General features: G+C 42.5%; 1 protein-coding gene across 16 annotated transcripts in view; it reads left to right on the top strand.

Annotated features, from left to right (window-relative positions):
• Positions 1-26,392, top strand: part of PICALM (phosphatidylinositol binding clathrin assembly protein) — a 129,882-nt gene that overhangs the window by 75,323 nt on the left and 28,167 nt on the right. For 3 of the 16 annotated variants that reach the window (XM_056561300.1, XM_056561307.1, XM_056561304.1), the window contains exons 10-16: positions 4,625-4,748; positions 4,913-5,049; positions 8,476-8,576; positions 18,452-18,586; positions 18,742-18,813; positions 22,605-22,685; positions 24,711-24,821. In XM_056561300.1, coding sequence (XP_056417275.1) covers positions 4,625-4,748; positions 4,913-5,049; positions 8,476-8,576; positions 18,452-18,586; positions 18,742-18,813; positions 22,605-22,685; positions 24,711-24,821 — 761 coding nt within the window. The remainder of the gene's footprint in view (positions 1-4,624; positions 4,749-4,912; positions 5,050-8,475; positions 8,577-18,451; positions 18,587-18,741; positions 18,814-22,604; positions 22,686-24,710; positions 24,822-26,392) is intronic. The other 13 variants (XM_056561310.1, XM_056561317.1, XM_056561312.1 and 10 more) reach the window with 11 other exon arrangements.

Raw genomic sequence — 26,392 nt, forward strand, 5'->3', positions numbered from 1 at the left:
CACACCTCAGCTGCTACAGAACATCAGAATACGCACCTCAGCTGCTACAGAACATCCTAATACAAACCTTAGCTGCTGCAGAACATCAAAATGCACAACTCAGATACTGAAAAACATCATAATATACATCTAAAATGCTGCAGGATATCATAATACACACTGCAGCGGCTGCAGAACATAATACACATCTCAGATGCTGCAGACATCATAATACACACTGCAGCTGCTGCAGAACATAATACACATCTCAGATGCTGCAGACATCATAATACACACTGCAGCTGCTGCAGAACATAATACACATCTCAGATGCTGCCGGACATCATAATACACACTGCAGCTGCTGCAGAACATAATACACATCTCAGATGCTGCAGACATCATAATACACACTGCAGCTGCTGCAGAACATAATACACATCTCAGATGCTGCAGACATCATAATACACACTGCAGCTGCTGCAGAACATAATAATACACATCTCAGATGCTGCAGACATCATAATACACACTGCAGCTGCTGCAGAACATAATACACATCTCAGATGCTGCAGACATCATCATACACACTGCAGCTGCTGCAGAACATAATAATACACATCTCAGATGCTGCAGACATCATCATACACACTGCAGCTGCTGCAGAACATAATAATACACATCTCAGATGCTGCAGACATCATAATACACACTGCAGCGGCTGCAGAACATAATACACATCTCAGATGCTGCAGGACATCATAATACACACTGCAGCTGCTGCAGAACATAATAATACACATCTCAGATGCTGCAGACATCATAATACACACTGCAGCTGCTGCAGAACATAATAATACACATCTCAGATGCTGCAGACATCATCATACACACTGCAGCTGCTGCAGAACATAATAATACACATCTCAGATGCTGCAGACATCATAATACACACTGCAGCTGCTGCAGAACATAAAACACTTCACAGATGCTACAGACATCATAATACACACGGCAGCTTCTGCAGAACATAATACACATCTCAGATGCTGCAGACATCATATTATACATCTCAGCTGCTGCAGAACATAATACACATCTCAGATGCTGCAGACATCATAATACACACTGCAGCTGCTGCAGAACATAATACACATCTCAGATGCTGCAGACATCATAATACACACTGCAGCTGCTGCAGAACATACACATCTCAGAAGCTGTAGACATCATAATACACACTGCAGCTGCTGCAGAACATAATACGCATCTCAGATGCTGCAGACATCATAATACACATGGCAGCTGCTGCAGAATATAATACACTTCTCAGCAGCTGCAGAACATAATACACATCTCAGCTGCTGCAGAATATAATACACATCTCAGATGCTGCAGAATATAATACACATCTCAGCTGCTGCAGAATATAATACACGCTGCAGCTGCTGCAGAACATAATACACATCTCAGATGCTGCAGACATCATAATACACGCTGCAGCTGCTGCAGAACATAATACACATCTCAGATGCTGCAGAACATAATACACATCTCAGATGCTGCAGAACATAATACACATCTCAGATGCTGCAGAACATAATACACATCTCAGAGGCTGCAGAACATAATACACATCTCAGCTGCTGCAGAATATAATACACGCTGCAGCTGCTGCAGAACATAATACACATCACAGATGCTGCAGACATCATAATACACACTGCAGCTGCTGCAGAACATAATAATACACATCTCAGATGCTGCAGGACATCATAATATACACTGCAGCTGCTGCAGAACATAAATCATTTCACAGATGCTGCAGACATAATACACACGGCAGCTGCTGCAGAAAATAATACACATTTCAGATGCTTCAGGCATCATATTATACATCTCAGCTGCTGCAGAACATAATACACATCTCAGATGCTGCATACATCATAATACACACTGCAGCTGCTGCAGAACATAATACACCTCTCTGATGCTGCAGACATAATAAAACACGCTGCAGCTTCTGCAGAACATAATACATCTCAGATGCTGCAGAACATCATAATACACATCACAGATTATGTAGACATCATAATACACACTGCAGCTGCTGCAGAACATAATACGCATCTCAGATGCTGCAGACATCATAACACACACTGCAGCTGCTGCAGAACATAATACACATCACAGATGCTGCTGGACATCATAATACACACTTCAGCTGCTGCAGAACATAATAATACACAACTTAGATGCTGCAGACATCATAATTCACACTGCAGCTGCTGCAGAACATAATACACATCACAGATGCTGCCGGACATCATAATACACACTGCAGCTGCTGCAGAACATAATAATAATACACATCTCAGATGCTGCCGGACATCATAATATACACTGCAGCTGCTGCAGTATAACATTTTGTGCCACACCTGCTGCAGAAGATCTTAATGCTTACCTAAGCTGCTGCTGGACCTTCGGATGTCCAGGGTCAGACCCCTAGTCCTTAGGCCTACACTGTCCTAGAGACCCTCCCGTTTCGTCTCTGTGTAGTTACATAGTTCGTTGTAAATCGTCTATGACAGTGGTCTCCAACCTGCGGACCTCCAGATGTTGCAAAACTACAACTCCCAGCATGCCCGGACAGCCAACGGCTGTCCGGGCATGCTGGGAGTTGTAGTTTTGCAACATCTGGAGGTCCGCAGGATGTAGACCACTGGTCTATGATGTCAGGTCTCAGGCAGCAGACGGCTCTCATGGCAGTCCTCCAGCTGGATGCTTCATCTTGCCCTGGAGAAGCCATTTAATAGGGATGTTTTATGTTTTCCTGGACGGCTGTTTATCTATAAGCCATAAATGTATTATCCTCTGCATATAGGGAGCGTTCCCAGCGATTTGTTTTAATCTATTGGGTTAGTGCAGGGATTGATCCGGAGAACGTGTATTAACCGTCTAATGCTCTGTCGGCCCAGTCTGAGGAAACTTCTGGGGCCTCTTCTGCTCTAAATGAGCGTGGAGGGCGCACTGCTGTGCAGGGAAAGACTGAAGAGGCTGCAGAGCATTGCTCCCCCTTCATTCTCAGGGTAAATTAGTGTCTTAGAGGTCGAACCCCCCCCCTATTGATCGTTTAAAGGGGTACTCATTATTTTTAAATCATCTGGTGCCAGAAAGTTAAACAGATTTGTAAATGACTTCTATAAAAAAAAAAAAATTACTTAATCCTTCCAGTACTTATCAGCTGCTGTTTAATACAGAGAAAGTTATTTTTCTTTATAATTTCTTTCCAGTCTGACCACAGTGCTCTCTGCTGACACCTCTGTCCATGTCAGGAACTGTCCAGAGTAGGAGCAAATCCCCATAGCAAACCTATCCTGCTCTGGACAGTTCCTGACATGGACAGAGGTGTCAGCAAGAGAGCACTGTGGACAGACAGGAAAGAAATTCAAAAAGAAAAGAACTTCCTCTGTAGTATACAACAGCTGATAAGTACTGGAAGGATTAAAGGGGTACTCTGGTGTAAAACATATTTTTTTTAATCAACTGGTGCCAGAAAGGTAAACAGATTTGTAAATTACTTCCATAAAAAAAAAAAAAAACTTAAAAAAACTTCCAGTACTTATCAGCTGCTGTTTAATACAGAGGAAGTTATTTTCCTTTTTAATTTCTTTCCTGTCTGACCACAGTGCTCTCTGCTGACACCTCAGTCCATGTCGGGAACTGTCCAGAGTAATAGCAAATCCCCATAGTAAACCTCAGATTTGTAAATTGCTTCTATGAAATAATCTTTTTACCCTTCCAGTACTTTTTAGCAGCTGTATGCTACAGAGGAAATTCTTTTCTTTTTGAATTTCTTTTGTTTCGTCCACAGTGCTCTCTGCTGACACGTCTGACCGTGTCAGGAACTGTCCAGAGAAGCATAGGTTTGCGATGGGGATTTTCTCCTGCTCTGGACAGTTCCTGAGACGGGCATCAGGTGTCAGCAGAGAGCACTGTGGACAAGACAAAAAATAAATTCAAAAAGAAAAGAATTTCCTCTGTAGCATACAGCTGCTAATAAGTACTGAAAGGGTAAAGATTTTTTAATAGAAGTCATTTACAAATCTGTTTACCTTTCTGGCACCAGTTGATTTAAAAAAATGTTTTCCACCGGAGTACCCCTTTATTTATTTCATTTCCTAGAACAGGGTTTCCCAACCAGGGCTCCTCCAGCTGTTGAAAAACTACAACTCCCAGCATGCCTGGACAGCCGAAGGCTGTCCGGGCATGCTGGGAGTTGTAGTTTTGCAACAGCTGGAGGCGCCCTGGTTAGGAAACAATGTCCTAGAGATATGAGTAGAGATGAGCAAACTTACAGTAAATTCGATTCGTCACGAACTTCTCCGCTCGGCAGTCGATAACTTTTCCTGCATAAATTAGTTCAGCTTTCCGGTGCTCCCGTGGGCTGGAAAAGGTGGATACAGTCCTAGGAGACTCCTTCCTAGGGCTGATTCCACCCCACCGGAGCACCTGAAGGCTGAACTAATTTACGCAGGAAAAGTGATCAACTGCCGAGCCGAGAAGTTCGTGACGAATCAAATTTACTGTAAGTTCACTCATCACTAGATATGAGCTATGAGAAATTATCCCTTTCTTCTTACAGGGCGACAACACTTTCCAATGCGGTTTCATCACTCGCAAGCACAGGTCTGTCACTCACCCGGGTGGATGAAAGGGAAAAGCAGGCGGCTCTGGAGGAGGAGCAGGCCCGATTAAAGGCATTAAAGGTAACGTGCTGCTGCGTGTAAGTCACACAATGAGACACCCACAAAGCACTCACCTCTGTATGGGTATTGTCTTCTCTTGTGTCCTATTTTCTTAGCATTTTCCTTTATGTTTTTTTTTTTCTTTTTTTTTTTTTTTCTTTTTTTGCCTTTTGATTTTGACTAAGGAGCAGCGTCTTAAGGAGCTCTCCAAAAAGCCTCAAAATGCTTCCACTACCGCCTCCTCCCCCGTGTCGTCCTCGGCAGGCAGTATAAACACGACGGCTGCCATCGACCTGTTTGCAACACCTACTTCACTAAACAGGTATGTTATTGTCTTCTGGAATCATCTTAAAGCAACATGCTGTAAACATTTCTTTAAAGGGGTTCTCCACTGGAAAACATTATTTTATTTTTTTTATTTTTATTTTTTAAATCAACTGGTTTCAAAAAATTTCCCCCAGGAACCCCCACCAATACAAACTTCTGACATGTGAAAAGTTTGTTTTAGTCATAGCTATACTATTAAAGAAGTCTGGTCAGAACCCTTGTATACCAACCCGACACTTGCAGTAATGAGGCCAGCGTTAACCTGCGTTTTTAATGCAGTGCTTTCCAACCAAGGTGCCTCCAGCTGTTTCAAAACTACAACTCCTAGCATGTCCCGGCATGCTGGGAGTTGTAGTTTTGCCACAGCTACAGGCACCCTAGTTGGGAAGCGCTGCCTTATGGGATTAGCTGCATATCTAGAGCCATCTGTATGCGTAGCCCTGTGGGCTCAGTACAGTGACCCCCCCCGACCTACGATGGCCCCGACATACCATCATTTCAAGATGCGATGGCCTCTCAGAGGCAGCATCAACATACGATGCTTTTGTATGTCGGGGCCATCGCATAAACGGCTATCCGGCAGCACAGACTGCTTCAGCTGCCACCGGATAGACGGTCCGGAGTGGCGGGGACAGGTGAGTATAACCTCCAATACCAGTGGTCTTCAACCTGCGGACCTCCAGATGTTGCAAAACTACAACACCCAGCATGCCCGGACAGCCGTTGGCTGTCCGGGCATGCTGGGTGTTGTAGTTTTGCAAAATCTGGAGGTCCGCAGGTTGTAGACCACTGTCCTATACTTTACATTGCACGGATCCCTCAACATACGATGGTTTCAACAAACGATAGTCCATTTGGAACTGATTACCATCATATGTTAAGGGACCACTGTATATCCTTTATTGCTTGCATTCCTAGTTATCACGGTCTTGGGAACCCCTTTGCCTATTAACCCCTTAAGGACCAAGGACGTACAGGTACGTCCTTGGTCCTGCTCCCGTGATATAACGCGGGGTTACACGCGCTATTAACCCTTTAGCCGCGCGCTATGAGCTGAGCCACGCGGCTTAAAGTGAAAGTAAAAAGTGCCGGTTAACTCAGTGGGCTGTTCGGGATAGCCGCGGCGAAATCGCGCCATCCCGAACAGCTTACAGGACAGCAGGAGGGTCCCTACCTGCCTCCTCGCTGTCCAATCGCCGAATGACTGCTCAGTGCCTGAGATCCAGGCATGAGCAGTCAAGCAGCAGAATCATCGATCACTGGTTTCCTATGAGAAACCAGTGATCAATGATAAAGATCAGTGTGTGCAGTGTTATAGGTCCCTATGGGATAACAATGATCAGTATAAGAGATCAGTGTGTGCAGTGTTATAGGTCCCTATGGGATAACAATGATCAGTGTGTGCAGTGTTATAGGTCCCTATGGGATAACAATGATCAGTGTGTGCAGTGTTATAGGTCCCTATGGGATAACAATGATCAGTGTGTGCAGTGTTATAGGTCCCTATGGGATAACAATGATCAGTGTGTGCAGTGTTATAGGTCCCTATGGGATAACAATGATCAGTGTGTGCAGTGTTATAGGTCCCTATGGGATAACAATGATCAGTGTGTGCAGTGTTATAGGTCCCTATGGGATAACAATGATCAGTGTGTGCAGTGTTATAGGTCCCTATGGGATAACAATGATCAGTGTGTGCAGTGTTATAGGTCCCTATAGGATAACAATGATCAGTGTGTGCAGTGTTATAGGTCCCTATGGGATAACAATGATCAGTGTGTGCAGTGTTATAGGTCCCTATGGGATAACAATGATCAGTGTGTGCAGTGTTATAGGTCCCTATGGGACCTATAACACTGCAAAAAAACAGTGAATAAAGGTCATTTAACCCCTTCCCTATTAAGTTTGAATCCCCCCCCTTTTCCCATAAAAAAAAAGCAGTGTAAATAAAAATAAACATATGTGGTATCACCGCGTGCGGAAATGTCCGAATTATAAAAATATATCGTTAATTAAACCGCTCGGTCAATAGCGTACGCGCAAAAAAAATTCCAAAGTCCAAAATAGTGCATTTTTGGTCACTTATATCATTATCAATGCAAAAATGGTACCATTAAAAACTTCAGATCACGGCGCAAAAAATGAGCCCTCATACCGCCCCATACACGGAAAAATAAAAAAGTTATAGGGGTCAGAAATGACAATTTTAAACGTATTAATTTTCCTGCATGTAGTTATGATTTTTTCCAGAAGTACGACAAAATCAAACCTATATAAGTAGGGTATCATTTTAATCGTATGGACCTACAGAATAAAGATAAGGTGTCATTTTTACCGAAAAATGTACTACATAGAAACGGAAGCCCCCAAAACTTACAAAACTGCGTTTGTTTTTTTTCAATTTTGTCGCACAATGTTAATATCCTGCTTCTTAAACTTCTGCGCCTGCTACAGGCTAGATGTAGTACTACATGACTGACCGTCCATGTAATCCATACTATGGCGCGAGAGCATCCGCTTTTTGAAATGGTGATTATACAAAAAGGAATATAAAATTGAGTAACTGCACTAAGTCTGGGCTGAATTTGCATTGAGTTTTGCATCAATTTAAAGGGGTATTCCAGGAAAAAACACACACACACACACACACATATATATATATATATATATATATATATATATATATATATATATATATATATATATAAAATCTCAAGTGGCTCCAGAAAGTTAAACAGATTTGTAAATTGCTTCTATTAAAAAATATGAATCCTTCCAGTACTTATCTGCTGCTGAAGTTGTGTAGTTTCTGTCTGACCACAATGCTCTCTGCTGACACCTCTGTCTGTCTCAGGAACTGTCCGAAGCATTAGAGGTTTGCTATGGAGATTTGATCCTACTCTGGACAGTTCCTGAGACAGAGGTGTGTCAGCAGAGAGCACTGTTGTCAGACCGAAAAGAAGAACTCAACTTCAGCAGCTGTTAAGTAATGGGAGGATTAAGATTTTTTTAATAGAAGTAATTTACAAATCTATCTAACTTTCTGGAGCCAGATGCTTTTTCCTGGAATACCCCTTTTTAATAGCTCTGTTCTTCTACCTTGAATGCAGCGGTCATAGGGAAGACCTTGGCCTGCAGTATCATTGCTGGTTCTTCATAAATTGATGCTGGCTTATTATTATTGTCCAGAACCTGAAGTCTCAGTTCGGTGATAACCGGGACATAAGGGTCAGTCCTGCAGGAAGATTTCTTCGGTGACTGTCAGTGTATTTTTTTTAATTTATTTATATTTTTTCCTGAAGATTGATGATGCCTGGAAGCAGCGGAGGCCGTGTCTGAGCCTGGCCGACGCGGATGAGATGTTTGTGTGGGCTGAGGGTAATAGCACAGACATAACAGCTCTTGTACTTTCTCTTCTCAGCAGTTCCAAGCTGCCAAATGACTTACTTGACATGCAGCCAAGTTTCCAGCCAGCTGTTCATCCGCTCAATGCCGCGCCACCAGTAGCAAGTACATGGGGAGGTAAGGAGCCGCGCCTGGAAATCGTGTACTGACGGCAGGAATTTCCCTATGCCTGCAGTGCGCTGTAATGTAAATCTGTACATGCCCTCCGGCAGCACGAGCTGCTTTTCAGTATTAACAGAGTGAATTGTTACTGTACGCCAGTGTTTCCCAACCAGGGCACCTCCAGCTGTTGTAAAACTACAACTCCCAGCATGCCCGGACAGCCTTCGGCTGTCCGGGCATGCTGGGAGTTGTAGTTTTACAACAGCTGGAGGCGCTCTGGTTGTGAAACACTGCTGTACGGTTTGGAAGGGAAATGAGGTTATAGGAGCGTGTTTGAGATCAGCTCTGCTGCATCTGTTCAGGAGTTAAAGGGGTACTCCGGTGAAAACCTTTTTTTCTTTTTAAATCAACTGGCTCCGGAAAGTTAAACAGATTTGTAAATTACTTCTATTAAAAAATCTTAATCCTTCCTGTACTTATTAGCTGCTGAATACTACAGAGGGAATTCTTTTCTTTTTGGAATGCTCTCTGATGACATCACGAGCACAGTGCTCTTTGATGACGTTATCATAATAATAATAAGTCTTTATTGTTGTCCTTAGTGGGATTTGAACCCAAGCCCCCAGCACTGCAAGGCAGCAGTGCTAACCACTAAACCACCATGCTGCCCTTAGCATACATCTGCTATGCACGGTTGCTAAAATGAACAGAGATGTCAGCAGAGAGCACTGTGCTCGTGATGTCATCAGTGTTCCAAAAAGAAAAGAATTTCCTCTGTAGCATTCAGCAGCTAATAAGTACTGGAAGGATTAAGATTTTTTAATAGAAGTCATTTACAAATATGTTTAACTTTCTGGCACCAGTTGATTTAAAAGAAAAAAGGTTTTTTTTAAATCCACTGGTGCCAGAAAGCTAAACAGATTTGTAAATGACTTCTATTAAAAAAAAATCTTAATCCTTCCAGTACTTATTAGCTGCTTAATACTACAGAGGAAATTATTTTCTTTTTGGAAGACAGAGAGTGCTCTGCTGACATAACGAGCACAGTTCTCTCTGCTGACATCTCTGTCCATTTTGAGAACTGTCCAGAGTAGGAGAAAATCCCCATAGCAAATATATGCTGCTCTGGACAGTTCCTAAAATGGACAGAGATGTCAGCAGAGAGCTCTGTGTTCCAAAAAGTAAAGAATTTCCTCTGTAGTATTCAGCAGGTAATAAGTACTGGAAGGATTAAGATTTTTTAATAGAAGTAATTTACAAATCTTGTTTAACTTTCTGGCACCAGTTGATTAACAAAAATAAATAAAATTTTCCACCGGAGTACCCCTTTAAAGGGGTATTCCAGGAAAAACATTTCAGGTTATTTGAGACTGGAAAAAAATAGCTGCTTTCTCCAAAAAGTAGGGCCACCCTTGTCCTCAGGTCGTGTGGTGGATTACAACTCTGCTCCATTCACTTTAATAAAACAGAGGAGACATTTTGGACAAATTAAGGTGAACGGTGACGCTGCTTCTGTAATAAAGGAGCTTTGTTCAGTCTAAACCTGGATAACCCCCTTTAAAGGGATTACTCCGGTGGAAAAAAAATTGGCTCCGGAAAGTTCAACAGATTTGTAAATTACTTCTATAAAAAAAATCGAAATCCTTCCAGTAGTTATCAGCTGCTATAGTTGAGTTGTTCTTTTCTGTCTGACCACAGTGCTGACACCTCTGCTTGTCTCAGGAACTGTCCGAAGCATTAGAGGCTTGCTATGGGGATTTGCTCCTACTCTGGACAGTTCCTGAGACAGACAGACAGGTGTCAGCAGAGAGCACTGTTGTCAGACAGAAAACAACTCAACTTCAGCAGCTGATAAGTACTGGAAGGATTAATATTTTTTTAATATAAATAATTTACAAATCTGTTTAATTTTCTGGAGCCAGTTGATATAAAAGAAACGTTTTCCACCGGAGTACCCCTTTAAAGTGATAAAACTCTGTTGGGTCGGGCTATATGTACTCATTACATATAGTATTACACACACTTGGGGTAGGGCCACACACACAGCGCATACGTAGCGTATTGCACGCTGCGAGAAATCTACCGGACAGCGGGAAATATTCTGCATATGTTTGAGCAGACACACATGGCGCCGCAGCCCTATGTCTGAAATAAATTTGGAGGTGGGGAGCGCATCACAGTTAGGGTGCATTCACACGGCCGTCCCCATTTTTTATTTTTTTCTCCCTGTTGAGGTTCTGTTGCTGCTTGTAAAGGGATTACATACGGTTGTAAAATAATCCGATTTTTTGTCAATGGGATTTTTCATCTTTTTTACAATCCTTTCACATACGTTTGCACCCGTCTGCGCTAGAGATGAGCGAACTTACAGTAAATTCGATTCGTCACGAACTTCTCGGCTCGGCAGTTGATAAATTATCCTGCATAAATTAGTTCAGCTTTCCGGTGCTCCGGTGGGCTGGAAAGGTGGATACAGTCCTGGGAAAGAGTCTCCTAGGACTGTATCCACCTTTTCCAGCCCACGGGAGCACCTGAAAGCTGAACTAATTTATGCAGGATAAGTCATCAATTACCACGCCGAGAAGTTCGTGACGAATCAAATTTACTGTAAGTTCGCTCATCTCTAGTCTGCGCTCGTTTCGTTTTTTGGGGGGTTTTTTTGGCAGGAAAAAAGACTGTGCGTCAAAAAAAAGCGGAAGAAAAAAACGGATACAGTAAATTTAACATTGAAGTCTATGGGAAATGGACAAGCATTACATTTCATCCCTTTGCATCTGTTTTTTTCCATCAGTTTTTGATCCATTTTTACTTCTGAGCATGCTCAGAACGGTTTATTAACTGAACAATAACGGATACAAACGGATAACATCCGTTTGCATCCGGTTTTTTTTTTTGTCCGTTTTAATTTTTTTGACTGGAGAAGAACTGGATGGGTCTTGGCGGCCATGTGAACGCAGCCTTACATAGGTGCGCTCAGTCCGCTTCTGTACCGCACTGCCTACACAGGGCTACGGCAGGGAAAGCCGTGTATTCCCACTGCTTGGAAGACTTCACGCAGCATGAAATACGCTGCGCTTGCGCTGTGTGACCCTCCCATGTAGTATTTGTTGGGTTTGTTACCCAACGTGGTAATTCCCTGACATATACACCAGACGTATGCCACTGTTTCAGATCACCTTTGACATGGACATGCATAAGGTAACCGTTGTTGGTGTTCTTTGAGATGCTACCTGCACTTTAGGATGTGCCTCACTAAAATATCTAAACTACTAAACACTGGTGATTCTTTCTTATATATGGCACTTGGGGCTGCAGCCCCTCCAGATTTTTGTTCAGGGGGGGAAGGTACTTTTTTAACCTCTCTGCATGGAGCAGGTAATGTACACATACCATGATGAAGAGCTAGATCCGCTCAAAACACGTCGGTTCTCTCCCGCCATGCTCTGAGATGTGGTACCTGCACTTTAGGGGTGTGTCACCCTAAGTAAAACATGTAGGCCTCTTTAACACTAGTGATTATATATATATATATATATATATATATATATATATATATATATATATATAATATACATATATATATATATATATATATATATATATAATATACATACACACACACACACAGTCCTGACCAAAAGTTTGGACACCTTCTCATTCAGAGTTTTCTTTATTTTCATGACTATGAATATTGTAGATTCACACTGAAGGCATCAAAACTATGAATTATCACATGTGGAGTTATAGACATAACAAATAAGTGTGAAAATCTGTCAAATTCTAGGTTCTAGCCACCTTTTGCTTTGATTACTGCTTTGCACACTCATTCTCTTGATGAGCTTCAAGAGGTAGTCACCTGAAATGGTCTTCCAACAGTCTTGAAGGAGTTCCCATGATGCTTAGCACTTGTTGGCCCTTTTTGCCTTCACTCTGCGGTCCAACTCACCCCAAACCATCTCGATTGGGTTCAGGTCCGGTGACTGTGGAGGCCAGGTCATCTGGCGCAGCCCCCCATCACTCTCCTTCTTGGTCACATAGTCCTTACACAGCCTGGAGGTGTGTTTGGGGTTATTGTCCTGTTGAAAAATAAATGATGGTCCAACTAAACGCAAACCGGATGGAATAGCAGCCGCTGCAAGATGCTGTGGTAGCCATGCTGGGTCAGTATGCCTTCAATTCTGAATAAATCCCCAACAGTGTCACCAGCAAAGCACCCCCACACCATCACACCTCCTCCCCCACACCATCACACCTCCTCCCCCACACCATCACACCTCCTCCCCCACACCATCACACCTCCTCCCCCACACCATCACACCTCCTCCCCCACACCATCACACCTCCTCCCCCACACCATCACACCTCCTCCCCCACACCATCACACCTCCTCCCCCACACCATCGCACCTCCTCCCCCACACCAGCACACCTCCTCCCCCCCCACACCATCACACCTCCTCCCCCACACCAGCACACCTGTGAAGTGAAAACCATTTCAGGTGACTACCTCTTGAAGCTCAACAAGAGAATGCCAAGTGTGTGTAAAGCAGTAATCAAAGCAAAAGGTGGCTAGAACCTAGAATATGACATATTTTCACACTTTTTTGTTATGTATATAATTCCACATGTGATAATTCATAGTTTTGATGCCTTCAGTGTGAATCTACAATTTCCATAGTCATAAAAATAAAGAAAACTCTGAATGAGAAGGTGTGTCCAAACTTTTGGTCTGTATTGTATGTATGTGTGTATATATATAAATTCACAAGCACAGGGTAGGCAGCACAACCTCAGGGGTACAGCTGGAGTAAGCCGGGGTGCAAGCGATGACTGTGGTCCCATTCGCAGACCGTGTCCATCGATATATACTCCAAAGTCGTCGCAGCACACCCAGGTAACATAAGGTGCAAAAGAATTGAGCTTTATTGGCCCATGTTATACAACGTTTCGACAGCATGCTTGACTAAGATGGTGAGATACCATCGAAACGTTGTATAACATTGGCCAATAAAGCTCAATTCTTTTGCACCTTATGCTACCTGGGTGTGCTGCGACTTCTTTGTACAATATACGTATATATATATATATATATATATATATATATATATATATATATATAGCACTCTGCTCCACAGATTGTCCTGTTTTTTGGTCAGTCCCTCACTGCTCCCGCCCCCCCCCCCCCCATCTAGCTAAGGGCGCTCTTTTTAACGGGGTACATTTTCTGAGAAAAATGTTCAGAATGTTGGGTGATTTCACAGACCTTGCGGGGGCTTCCTGCGGCCGGACCCCTGCGATCAGACATCTTATTTTATCTTTTAGATAGGAATTAAGATGTCTAGAGACAGAGTGCCCCTTTAAATCTCCCTGCATATAACCTACATACCATAATGAAGAGCTAGATCAGCTCGAAACACGTCAGTTCTCTGCCGCCATGCTTGCCTTTACCTGTACTGTATTCACCCTGCATTTACAGACTTTTCTTTCTGGATTTGGGATTTTATCTTTTGATGAGTGTCGGCTTCTCTTCATTGCAACCTTCACGTCCACCTTTATACCAATACTGCACCAGGGTATTTAAAAAATGTGATTCTTTCTCAAGAGCAGTTTTTCCCTACCAGGCTGCCTCCAGCTGTTGCACAACTACATCTCCTGCATGCTGGGAGTTGTAGTTTTGCAACAGCTGGAGGCACCTTGGTGGAGAAACACTGCCCTAGAAGCTAGGCTAGGATAGAGAGACCATCTTTGGACTGGTAGTAGTCACTTACTCACATGAGGCCGAACTTGGTACCAGCCTTTTCGGATCCTGAATAGATAAATGGCTCGGTGTGGACTTCATATGCAGGTATTTACCAATCAGTGTGCCTCCAGCTGCTGGGAGTTGTAGTTTTGCAACAGCCCGAGGCACCCTGGTTGGGAAACACCTGCATTGTTTAAGCAAAAGGTAGGCAAGTACTTTGGTGTTTATATACATATATACACAGATATGAGGGAGGGAGGGAGATATGAGGGAGGGGGGAGATATGAGGGAGGGAGATAGATATATAGATAGAGAGATAGAGAGATAGAGGGAGATAGATATATAGATAGAGAGATAGAGGGAGATAGATATATAGATAGAGAGATAGAGGGAGATAGATATATAGATAGAGAGATAGAGGGAGATAGATATATAGATAGAGAGATAGAGGGAGATAGATATATAGATAGAGAGATAGAGGGAGATAGATATATAGATAGAGAGATAGAGGGAGATAGATATATAGATAGAGAGATAGAGGGAGATAGATATATAGATAGAGAGATAGAGGGAGATAGATATATAGATAGAGAGATAGAGGGATAGAGGGAGATGGATATATAGATAGAGGGAGATGGAGAGAGATAAAGATATGTATGTATATATATATATATATATATATATATATATATATATATATATATATAGTGATTCCTTATATACTGTGACACTCATTTGGGGATAATACTCATAATTTCTGCGTGAAAATGTTTCCATTGCATATGAAGATGGTTGTACAATCTTTTTCAAGTGTTTCTCAACCAGGGTGCCTCCAGCTGTTGCAAAATTACATCTCCCAGCATGCCCGGACAACAAAAGGCAGTTTTTTTTTTGTTTTTTTTTTTGAGGAAATTTAGTTTTGCAACAGCTGCAGGCACCCTGGTTGGGAACCACTTCTCTATTCACATACATTGGATGCAGATTTTCTGCAAGGAAATGTGTGTGGAAAATCTTCAGTGAGACCGCTACATGGGGCCATAGTCCGGTGTTTCCCAACCAGGGTGCCTCCAGCTGTTGCAAAGTGACAACTCCCAGCATACCCGGACAGCCAACGGCTGTCCGGGCATGCTTGGAGTTGTCGTTTTGCAACAGCTGGAGGCACCCTGGTTGGGAAACACTGGCATATGCTGTAGAGTTCCTCATGTTCTCTCCACGCAGATGTCCCCAGTCCTCATGTGTTATCCTTCTCTTAAATTGGGGAAATTCCTGCAAGATTGTGAGCTTTAAAATTTGGCAGGCGAGTAGAGGGTGGTGTGGCTTGTATTGGAGATACCGTATAGGGTGGCTTCACACGTGGCAGATTTGTTGCAACATTTTCTGCAGCTGAAATTCTGTCCCATTCATTTGAACGGGGATATTTCAGAGGAATCCGAAAAAAAAATGTATCCCAAAGTGGTAATGGGCTGATAAAGGGTTTACGATTTTATTCCATCATAACGAGCGCAGGATACAAGGAGAGTGGACTGAAGGGACTCAACATTATACGTAAGGCTATGTTCACACGGCGGAATTTCTGTGCCAAGCAAGCAGCGGGTTTGTTTTTATTTATTTTATTGTTTTTTTATTTGCAATTTTGTGGAATGAATTAATACAGAATTTCTTGCGCTCCGCACAGATTCTGTATGGAATTCAGAGTCCCATTGATTTCAATCAGATTCTGCCGTGGAATTCTGCAAAAAGAAGAATTGAGCTGTTTGGTTCTTTTTGTGGAATGGGGTCTGCAGAATTGCCACAGCAGAAATTCCTTTTCGGGAAAAAATGGGACAAGCGTGAATGCCGTTCACCACAATGTTAACTTCATGCAGCAGAATTTCCGAGCTGAATTTTTCCACCGGATTCCGCACGGAAATTCCGTCGTGTAAACATTTCCCTAAGGACGTTCTGCAGACAGAGGGCTCCGGCAGAACAATGCTAGGGCTAGGAAAGGCGCTGCCTCATAGACGGCAATGCATTTTTGAGCGGATTCCACAGAAGCAATAGGCAAGTCTATTCTTTCTGTGGACGCCTGAATCGGTCGGGATTTCTGTGGCAGAAACATCTGCTGCAGAAATTCTGCTGTATGCACAGTGCAGCAGAATCCTGTTTAAATCAATGGGACTCTGCTGCAGTGGAATGGCTGTGGTTTTTCTTTTTATTTATAAATTATTATAATTATATATTTTTTTTTTTCCGGAATTCCAGGACCTTTTGCCTTGTGAAAATGGCCTCAGGGTGCTATGTGCACCGGTAAGGTGTCCACTTTACCCCACTTTTCTTGTATCCTGCACTCTTTATGATCGAATCATAACGTAAGCTGCAATCTCTTTGATGGACTTTAAAGGGGTATTCCAGGCAAAAACTTTTTTTATATATCAACTGGCTCTGGAAAGTTAAACAGATTTGTAAATTACTTCTATTAAAAAATCTTAATCCTTCCAATAGTTATTAGCTTCTGAAGTTTTCTGTCTAACTGCTCAATGATGATGTCACGTCCCAGGAGCTGTGCATGATGGGAGAATATCCCCATAGGAACTGCACAGCTCCCGGGACGTGAGTCATCAGAGAGCAGTTAGACAGAAAACAACAACTCAACTTCAGAAGCTAATAACTATTGCAAGGATTAAGATTTTTTAATAGAAGTAATTTACAAATCTGTTTAACTTTCCAGAGCCAGTTGATATATAAAAAAAAAAGTTTTTGCCTGGAATACCCCTTTAATTATTATTTTTTTTTATTTTTTTTTTTACAGTTTTAAGGGGTATTCCGGCCAAATACATCTTATCCCCTATTCAAAGGATAGGGGTGCATTCAATGTGAAAAGCCGTACGGAACAGTAATGAAAACCGTATGCATTGACCCTCCAATGAAAACCGTATGCATTGACCCTCCATTGAAAACCGTATGCCAAAAGATGCATCCGTTTTGCATCTTGTCCAATTTAGTCTTTTTTTTTTTTTTGCCTGTACCCAAAACCGTAGCCTACCACTGTTTTTGGTCCAGGTGAAAAAGTGTTTTAAACCGTATACATTTTATTTTAACATGGGAGTCAGTGGGAACCGTACAGAACTGTATGTGCGTATGGTTCCATCCGGTTTGCACCATACGGTTTTTTACTTTGTTTTTTATTTTTTCTAGGAATTTCAATCAAACAATTGAAACTTTATTCATAATGGAGTGAAAAGTTAAAAACTCATACTTTTTTTTTTCTCTTAAAAAAAACGGACACAACCGGACATCATTTTTCAAACCGTATAAGGTTTTAACCGTATGTGGGTTTAAATTTGTTACACACGTTTTGATACAGTTTAGGCCGGTTTTGAGGAATCAGTTTTTCATCAAAAACCTGATACGGGAACTGTATTGCAAAAACGTGGTGTGCATGATGTTTGGTCCCCCGCAATCTCCCTGCAGCACCCGCATTTTATGCAGGGTTGCTTCTACAGGCTGGGAAACCTCTCTTTCCGGGACTGGAGACGTGACGCCACGGCCCCTCGTGACATCACACCACGCCCCTCCATTCATGTCTATGGGAGGGGGCGTGACTACCGTCACGCCCCCTCCCATAGACATGAATGGAGGGGGCGTGGCGTCACGTCTCCAGTCCTGGAAACACAGAGGTTTCTGAGACTGGAGAAGCAGTTCAGCATAGAATGCGGGTGCTGCATGGAGATCACAGGGGGTCCCCCCGTTTTCAGACATCTTATCCTTTGGATAGGGGATAAGATGTCTTTGGCCGGAATACCCCTTTATTGGTGTTGTCCTGCACAGTCTGTTCACAGGGAGAGGCCGTTCAGGTGAGCTGAAGCTTTAGTTACACTGACAATAGGACAATGGCAGAAATTTCTACAACAAATCTGCCTCGTGTGAATTCGCCCTAGAGAGCCAAGGTCACAAGCAGCAGATTTGTTGCATGAACGACCCCATTCACATGTACAGATCTCCTTTTCGGTCGCTGAAATTTCCACAACAAATCTGCGACATGTGATGGTCTCCTCGCCGCGCTGTTGCCGTTTCTCTCTTAACTAACACCCTGTTTTATCAAGTCTTTCATCTAACCTGCTTTTCTCTCTGCTTCTTCTAACCTTTCCTGTCTCTGAATGGGGGGTGTGCAGATCCTTTCTCTTCCGAAGCTGCCGATGAATCCATCTCAAATCTTAATCCTTTCCTCAGTAAACCCAACGATGGGGCCCACCTGCCCGTAAACACTACCGATACAGCTAAGACACCTAACCATGACATATTTATTGGTAACGTACCCTTCAATCTATATCCATCTGCTCAGTAGCTCCAGTTTTGTCTCCAAAGTTCCCCCACCTCTAGGTCTCATTCCTTCTACTCTAGTCTAGGTGCCTTTTTTTCACTGACCATAGTCTCAAGTATAAATTGTCTTTTGGTTCTTTAGATCGTACCAATCCGTTCTCTGAATCATTCGAGTCTCATATGTATGGTCGTGGAATAGGCCGCTCAAACTCAGGTATCTGAAGACCTGTATGCTGTGAGGTTATATAACCTCTGGTTATCCTGCATCCCCATGCAGAGCTACACTCACTATTCTGCTGGTGAGGTCACTGTGTACATACATTACATTACTTATCCTGTACTGATCCTGTGTTATACTCCAGAGCTGCTCTCACTATTCTGCTGGTGAGGTCACTGTGTACATACATTACATTACTTATCCTGTACTGATCCTGAGTTATATCCTGTATTATACCCCAGAGCTGTACTCACTATTCTGCTGGTGAGGTCACTGTGTACATACATTACATTACTTATCCTGTACTGATCCTGAGTTATATCCTGTATTATACCCCAGAGCTACACTCACTATTCTGCTGGTGAGGTCACTGTGTACATACATTACATTACTTATCCTGTACTGATCCTGAGTTATATCCTGTATTATACTCCAGAGCTGTACTCACTATTCTGCTGGTGAGGTCACTGTGTACATACATTACATTACTTATCCTGTACTGATCCTGAGTTATATCCTGTATTATACCCCAGAGCTGTACTCACTATTCTGCTGGTGAGGTCACTGTGTACATACATTACATTACTTATCCTGTACTGATCCTGAGTTATATCCTGTATTATACTACAGAGCTGTACTCACCATTCTGCTGGTGAGGTCACTGTCTACATACATTACTTATCCTGTACTGATCCTGAGTTATATCCTGTATTATACTACAGAGCTGTACTCACTATTCTGCTGGTGAGGTCACTGTATACATACATTACATTACTTATCCTGTACTGATCCTGAGTTATATCCTGTATTATACTTCAGAGCTGTACTCACTATTCTGCTGGTGAGGTCACTGTGTACATACATTACATTACTTATCCTGTACTGATCCTGAGTTATATCCTGTATTATACTCCAGAGCTGTACTCACTATTCTGCTGGTGGGGTCACTGTGTACATACATTACTTATCCTGTACTGATCCTGAGTTATATCCTGTATTATACTCCAGAGCTGTACTCACTATTCTGCTGGTGAGGTCACTGTGTACATACATTACATTACTTATCCTGTACTGATCCTGAGTTATATCCTGTATTATACTCCAGAGCTGTACTCACTATTCTGCTGGTGGGGTCACTGTGTACATACATTACATTACTTATCCTGTACTGATCCTGAGTTATATCCTGTATTATACTTCAGAGCTGTACTCACTATTCTGCTGGTGAGGTCACTGTGTACATACATTACATTACTTATCCTGTACTGATCCTGAGTTATATCCTGTATTATACTCCAGAGCTGTACTCACTATTCTGCTGGTGGGGTCACTGTGTACATACATTACTTATCCTGTACTGATCCTGAGTTATATCCTGTATTATACTCCAGAGCTGTACTCACTATTCTGCTGGTGAGGTCACTGTGTACATACATTACTTATTCTGTACTGATCCTGAGTTATATCCTGTATTATACTTCAGAGCTGTACTCACTATTCTGCTGGTGAGGTCACTGTGTACATACATTACATTACTTATCCTGTACTGATCCTGAGTTATATCCTGTATTATACTCCAGAGCTGTACTCACTATTCTGCTGGTGGGGTCACTGTGTACATACATTACTTATCCTGTACTGATCCTGAGTTATATCCTGTATTATACTCCAGAGCTGTACTCACTATTCTGCTGGTGAGGTCACTGTGTACATACATTACTTATTCTGTACTGATCCTGAGTTATATCCTGTATTATACTCCAGAGCTGTACTCACTATTCTGCTGGTGAGGTCACTATGTACATACATTACATTACTTATTCTGTACTGATCCTGAGTTATATCCTGTATTATACTCCAGAGCTGTACTCACTATTCTGCTGGTGAGGTCACTGTGTACATACATTACATTACTTATCCTGTACTGATCCTGAGTTATATCCTGTATTATACTCCAGAGCTGTACTCACTATTCTGCTGGTGAGGTCACTATGTACATACATTACATTACTTATTCTGTACTGATCCTGAGTTATATCCTGTATTATACTCCAGAGCTGTACTCACTATTCTGCTGGTGAGGTCACTGTGTACATACATTACATTACTTATCCTGTACTGATCCTGAGTTATATCCTGTATTATACTCCAGAGCTGTACTCACTATTCTGCTGGTGAGGTCACTATGTACATACATTACATTACTTATTCTGTACTGATCCTGAGTTATATCCTGTATTATACTCCAGAGCTGTACTCACTATTCTGCTGGTGAGGTCACTGTGTACATACATTACATTACTTATCCTGTACTGATCCTGAGTTATATCCTGTATTATACTCCAGAGCTGCACTCACCTGCAAGGGGTGTGTTGCCTGCACTAAGTGAATGATGATTACTAGGCCAGGTACAGTATGGGATTTGACGTGTTGCAAAACTACAACTCCCAGCATGCCCGGACAGCCTTTGGCTGTCCGGGCATGCTGGGAGTTGTAGCTTTGCAAAAGCTGGAGGCACCCTGGTTGGGAAATCATGGCTTACAGTGTTCAAGATCTCTGCTAGATGTCTGTGATTGGAAACACACCTTTTTACCTCCAAGAGATAAACGGCATAGTCCTGATACGTCTCACAGCTTAGGGTTTGTTACAATTGTATTCAGTCTTGACAAATGATTACATTGGTTTGGACTACGTACTGATGCTTTACCTGCGTGCACACACAGCGTAGATAGATATCCGGACAAGAGATAGGCGTGTCATGTGTGTTTATCACTTGTGAAGTGGTCAGGGGGGGTGTATAGCTTCTTTTTCTATTCACTGACAGCAAGCAGAGAAATTAAAACACACAATGTACAGTGATCCCTCAACTTACAATGGCCTCAACATACAATAGTTTCAACATACAATGGTCTTTTCTGGACCATCGTAACTTGAAACCAGACTCAACATACAATGTACAGACAGTCCAGATCTGTGATACCTGTCACAACTGGAGGAACTGACCAATCAGAATGGGCATTTTACTGGTAAATCACCTGTATTACTGAAGTGCATGCACTGAATGGTTGCCTGGTTGCGCCCCCTACAGTACAGGGGGGTACTACAAGTTCTGTACTACTCCTTACCTGTGCCAGGGTTAGCTGATCTTTTGGACACCATGTAAGGGCGGCTCCATTTAGGACACTGTGTGTACTGTATAGGACCCTGAAGAAGCTCCTGTCCTCTACATAAACCATTGTTTCCCAACCAGGGTGCCTCCAGCTGTTGCAAAACTACAACTCCCAGCATGCCCGGACAGCCAACGGCTGTCCGGTCATGCTGGGAGTTGTAGTTTTGCAACAGCTGGAGGCACCCCGGTTGGGAAACACTGACATAGACAGTGATTTACAGCTCCCAGCAGATCTTTCTTACTTTTATATGTAAGGATTTGCTTTATCTATATTAGTTTTCTACTTATTTTTCTTTAATCTTCACCTTTTCCTATTTTTAGATGACATTTTGGTGTCTTCAGAACCAATTACCAGGTTTCCATAGAGTTATGGTCTCAACATACAATGGTCGTCCTGGAACCAATTAATATTGTAACTTGAGGGACCACTGTATAATAGACATTTTAATTACATATTCTGTAATTCCAGGGACCCCCTTTGAGTGTCTTTTATGATAGGGGTCAGTATGCGTCTCGAGTGTGTGTTACATCCATCCTTCCATCCCTTGGTATGTGTTCTACGTGTTGTACGTTCAGACATGCGCATATTAACTCTTTCCGTTCGCTCTTCAATTAACAGATTCTTTCTGTGGGCCTCAAGTCTATCCTAACGCTTCCCATTTCCACACTGAACCCTCTACAGTAGCTGGACTATATGGAGGTAGGTAACCAGACAAAGTTACCACTACTGATCATGTGTCTTAAAGGGGTATTCCGATGGAAAACTTTTATATTTAAAAAAAAAATAAAAATTATTTTAAATCAACTGGTGCCAGAAAGTTAAACAGATTTGTAAATTAAAAAAAATCTTTATCCTTCCAGTACGGATTAGCAGCTGTATGCTACAGAGGAAATTATTTTCTGTCATGACCACAGTGCTCTGTGCTGCCACCTCTGTCCATTTTAGGAACTGTCCAGAGCAGCATATGTTTGCTATGGGGTTTTGTTCCCACTCTGGACAGTTCCTGCCATGGACAGAGGTGTCAGTAGAGAGAACTGTGGTCAGGCAGAAAAGAAATTCAAAAAGTAAAGAATTTCCTCTTTACTGAGGAAATAGTTTTCCACCGGAGTACCCCTTTAATGTATACAGGGCTTACAGTACCTAACTATCTTGTGCTGTGGAATTTGTCCCGATGGACCCATAAAGTATTTAAGAACCTTATATAAGTGACCTTATAGTTTGGCGTCTGATGATTTGGATTTCAAACCATGGGATATCTGTCTTAAGGGGGTCCTCCGATAGCAGGAAGAAGCTCCGACCTCCTGTTATGTGGGAGCTGAATGCTCACTTGTTGGCAGCTGCTCCCGTCTCACTCATACGTGAATTGAACAAATCGAGCGGATTGTCTGCGTGTGTGACTGAGTCCTGGCAGAGGTTCATCTTGGCTTACGACTCTGAATAGATCATCGTTTCCAGATCTCTTAAGAAAACACACAATCATTTATTAGAAGGCACACAAACGTTATAGTCATAAAAGACGGCCGTCGTCTGCAGCCTAGGAATAGTAGATCCGAGTGCTCTCAAAAGGGTAAAACCTACTAAAACACATTAAGCTGCAGAACTTCTCTGCATAAAAAGATGGTAATGCTGCCATAAATGTTAAAAATGTAAAAAATTTGAGGGTCTTATCTTATGTTTGCAAATGTATGCTTCCTGTGGAGCATACAGCAGCTGATAAGTGCTGGAAGGATTAAGATTTTTTAAATAGAAGTAATTTACAAATCTGTTTAACATTGTTTCACCAATTGATTTTAAAACAGTTTTTCACCGGAGTTGGGGTATTCCAGGAAAAAAACTTTCTTTTATATATCAACTGGCTCCAAAAAGTTAAACAGATTTGTAAATGACTTCTATTAAAAAATCTTAACCCTTCCAATAATCATCAGCTGCTGAAGTTGAGTTGTTCTTTTCTGTCTGGCAACAGTGCTCTCTGCTGACATCTCTGCTTGTCTCGGGAACTGCACAGAGTGGAAGAGGTTTGCTATGGGGATTTGCTTCTAAACTGGGCGGTTCCCGAGATACGCGTCATCAGAGAGCACTTAGACAGAAAAGAACAACTCAACTTCAGCAGCTCATACGTACTGAAAGGATTAAGATTTTTAAATAGAAGTCATTTACAAATCTGTTTAACTTTCTGGAGCCAGTTGAGATATATATATATATATATATATATATATATATATATATATATATATATATATATATATATATAAGATTTCTTGGATAACCCCCTTTAAGTCAGATGTGGCTCCCAAAAATGGATTTTAGTTGCAGTATTTCATAATATCCCTTTAAAACAGTGTTTATCAACCAGTGTGCCTCCAGCTGTTGCAACACTACAACTTCCAGCACCTGAAAGTTGTTTTGCAACAGCTGGAGGTACCCTGGTAAGAAAGCACTGGTCTATATTGCCAGAAGTATGTTGGGTAACAAGTAAATTACTGTGACTGCATGATCAGACTATATAGAGGCCTAGTTTGTAGTCTGTTACCGTGGAGACACAGGACTGCTTGGGAGCTGTAGACACAAAACAATAGATATTGCAGCAGCTGGAGGCACACTGGTTGCCGTTTAGAAGTGAATAACTATTGTAGTAGCAGACATAGTTGACACACAGCTTTTCCTAGACACAGATGTGGTTAAGTAATAGAGGATGACTAAAGTGCTGTCGCCTTGTTTTTGCAGGGTTTACACCGTCTATAGCTGTTCAACCACAGACCTCCGGTGGCCTTAATGTCGACTTCGATTCTGTTTTTGGCAACAAGTCTCCCACTAACATCAGTATAGATCCTTCTGGTAAGAGCTGAATTTTTTTGTCTGTAAAAAATGCAGGATTTTGCCTAGTGTAAAAAAAAACACACACACACAATTAGGGTAGGGTCACCCGTAGCGCATTTGACTCTGTGGGTGCGCTACTGTTTGTCCCTAGAGAGCGCCCGACTGAGAGGGAGCAGGGAGTCATGCGCAGTGTACTCCAGAGATCACGGTCACTCTCGGCCTAGCTCAGGGTGCAGGGGGAGTGGCCACCATGTCAAGCAGGACACACGGGAACAGCTGGAAGCACTCTCTAGGGAAGGGCAGTAGCGCATCCGCAGCGTCAAATACACTGCGGATGCGCAATGTGTGACCCAACCCTAACATGGAGACTACAACTCACCAAATAGAAGGAATTTAGTCTGCTCTCTAATGTCACAGTAAGGACATCATGAACTATAATGCATCTCACAGGGTCGTCTGGTTTACAGAACCCATATTACAACACCCTACTAGGGTATTTAGTCTTAAAGGGGTTGTCCAGGGATAGAAACATAGAAATAATTTCTTCCAAAAACAGCACCACGCCTGACCTTCGGTTTTGTGTGGTCTTACTGCTTGGCTCCATTCACTTCAATAGAACTGAGCTGCAATACTACACAAAACCTGGAGACAGGTGTGGAGCTGTTTTTGGAAGAAGTAATCCGTTTCTATTCCTAGATAACCCATTTTAATAGTAAGGGAGTCCTTTCAATCAGGGCGGAATAAGATTTTATTAAAGGGGTACTCCAGTGAAAAACTTTTTTTTTTTAGTGCCAGAAGTTAAACAGATTTGAAAATTACTTCTATTAAAAAAAATCTTAATCCTCCCAATACTTATTAGCAGCTGTATACTAAAAAAATATTTTCTTTTTGGATTTATTTTCTGTCTGTCTACAGTGCTCTCTGCTGACACCTCTGTCAATGTCAGGAACTGTCCAGAGTAGGAACAAATCCCCATAGCAAACATATGCTGCTCTGGACAGTTACCTAAAATGGACAGAAGTGGCAGCAGAGAGCACTGTGCTCGTGACAGAAAATAATTTCCTCTGTAGTATACAGCCACTAATAAGTACTGGAAGGATTAAGAATTTTTAATAGAAGACATTTACAAATCTGTCTAATTTTATGGCACGAGTTGCTTTAATAAAAAAAATAAAGTTATCCACCAGAGTACCTCTTTAACCCCTTAACGACGCAGGACGTATATTTACGTCCTGCGCCGCCTCCCGCGATATGAAGCGGGATCGCACCGCGATCCCGCATCATATCGCGTGGGTCCCGGCGCTAATCAACGGCCGGGACCCGCGGCTAATACCACACATCGCCGATCGCGGCGATGTGCGGTATTAACCCTTTAGAAGCGGCGGTCAAAGCTGACCGCCGCTTTTAAAGTGAAACTGAAAGTATCCCGGCTGCTCAGTCGGGCTGTTCGGGACCGCCGCGGTGAAATCGCGGCGTCCCGAACAGCTGATCGGACACCGGGAGGGCTCTTACCTGCCTCCTCGGTGTCCGATCGACGAATGACTGCTCCGTGCCTGAGATCCAGGCAGGAGCAGTCAAGCGCCGATAAT

The sequence above is a fragment of the Hyla sarda genome, chromosome 2, assembly GCF_029499605.1.
Source record: "Hyla sarda isolate aHylSar1 chromosome 2, aHylSar1.hap1, whole genome shotgun sequence".
In the NCBI taxonomy this organism is placed as follows: domain Eukaryota; kingdom Metazoa; phylum Chordata; class Amphibia; order Anura; family Hylidae; genus Hyla; species Hyla sarda.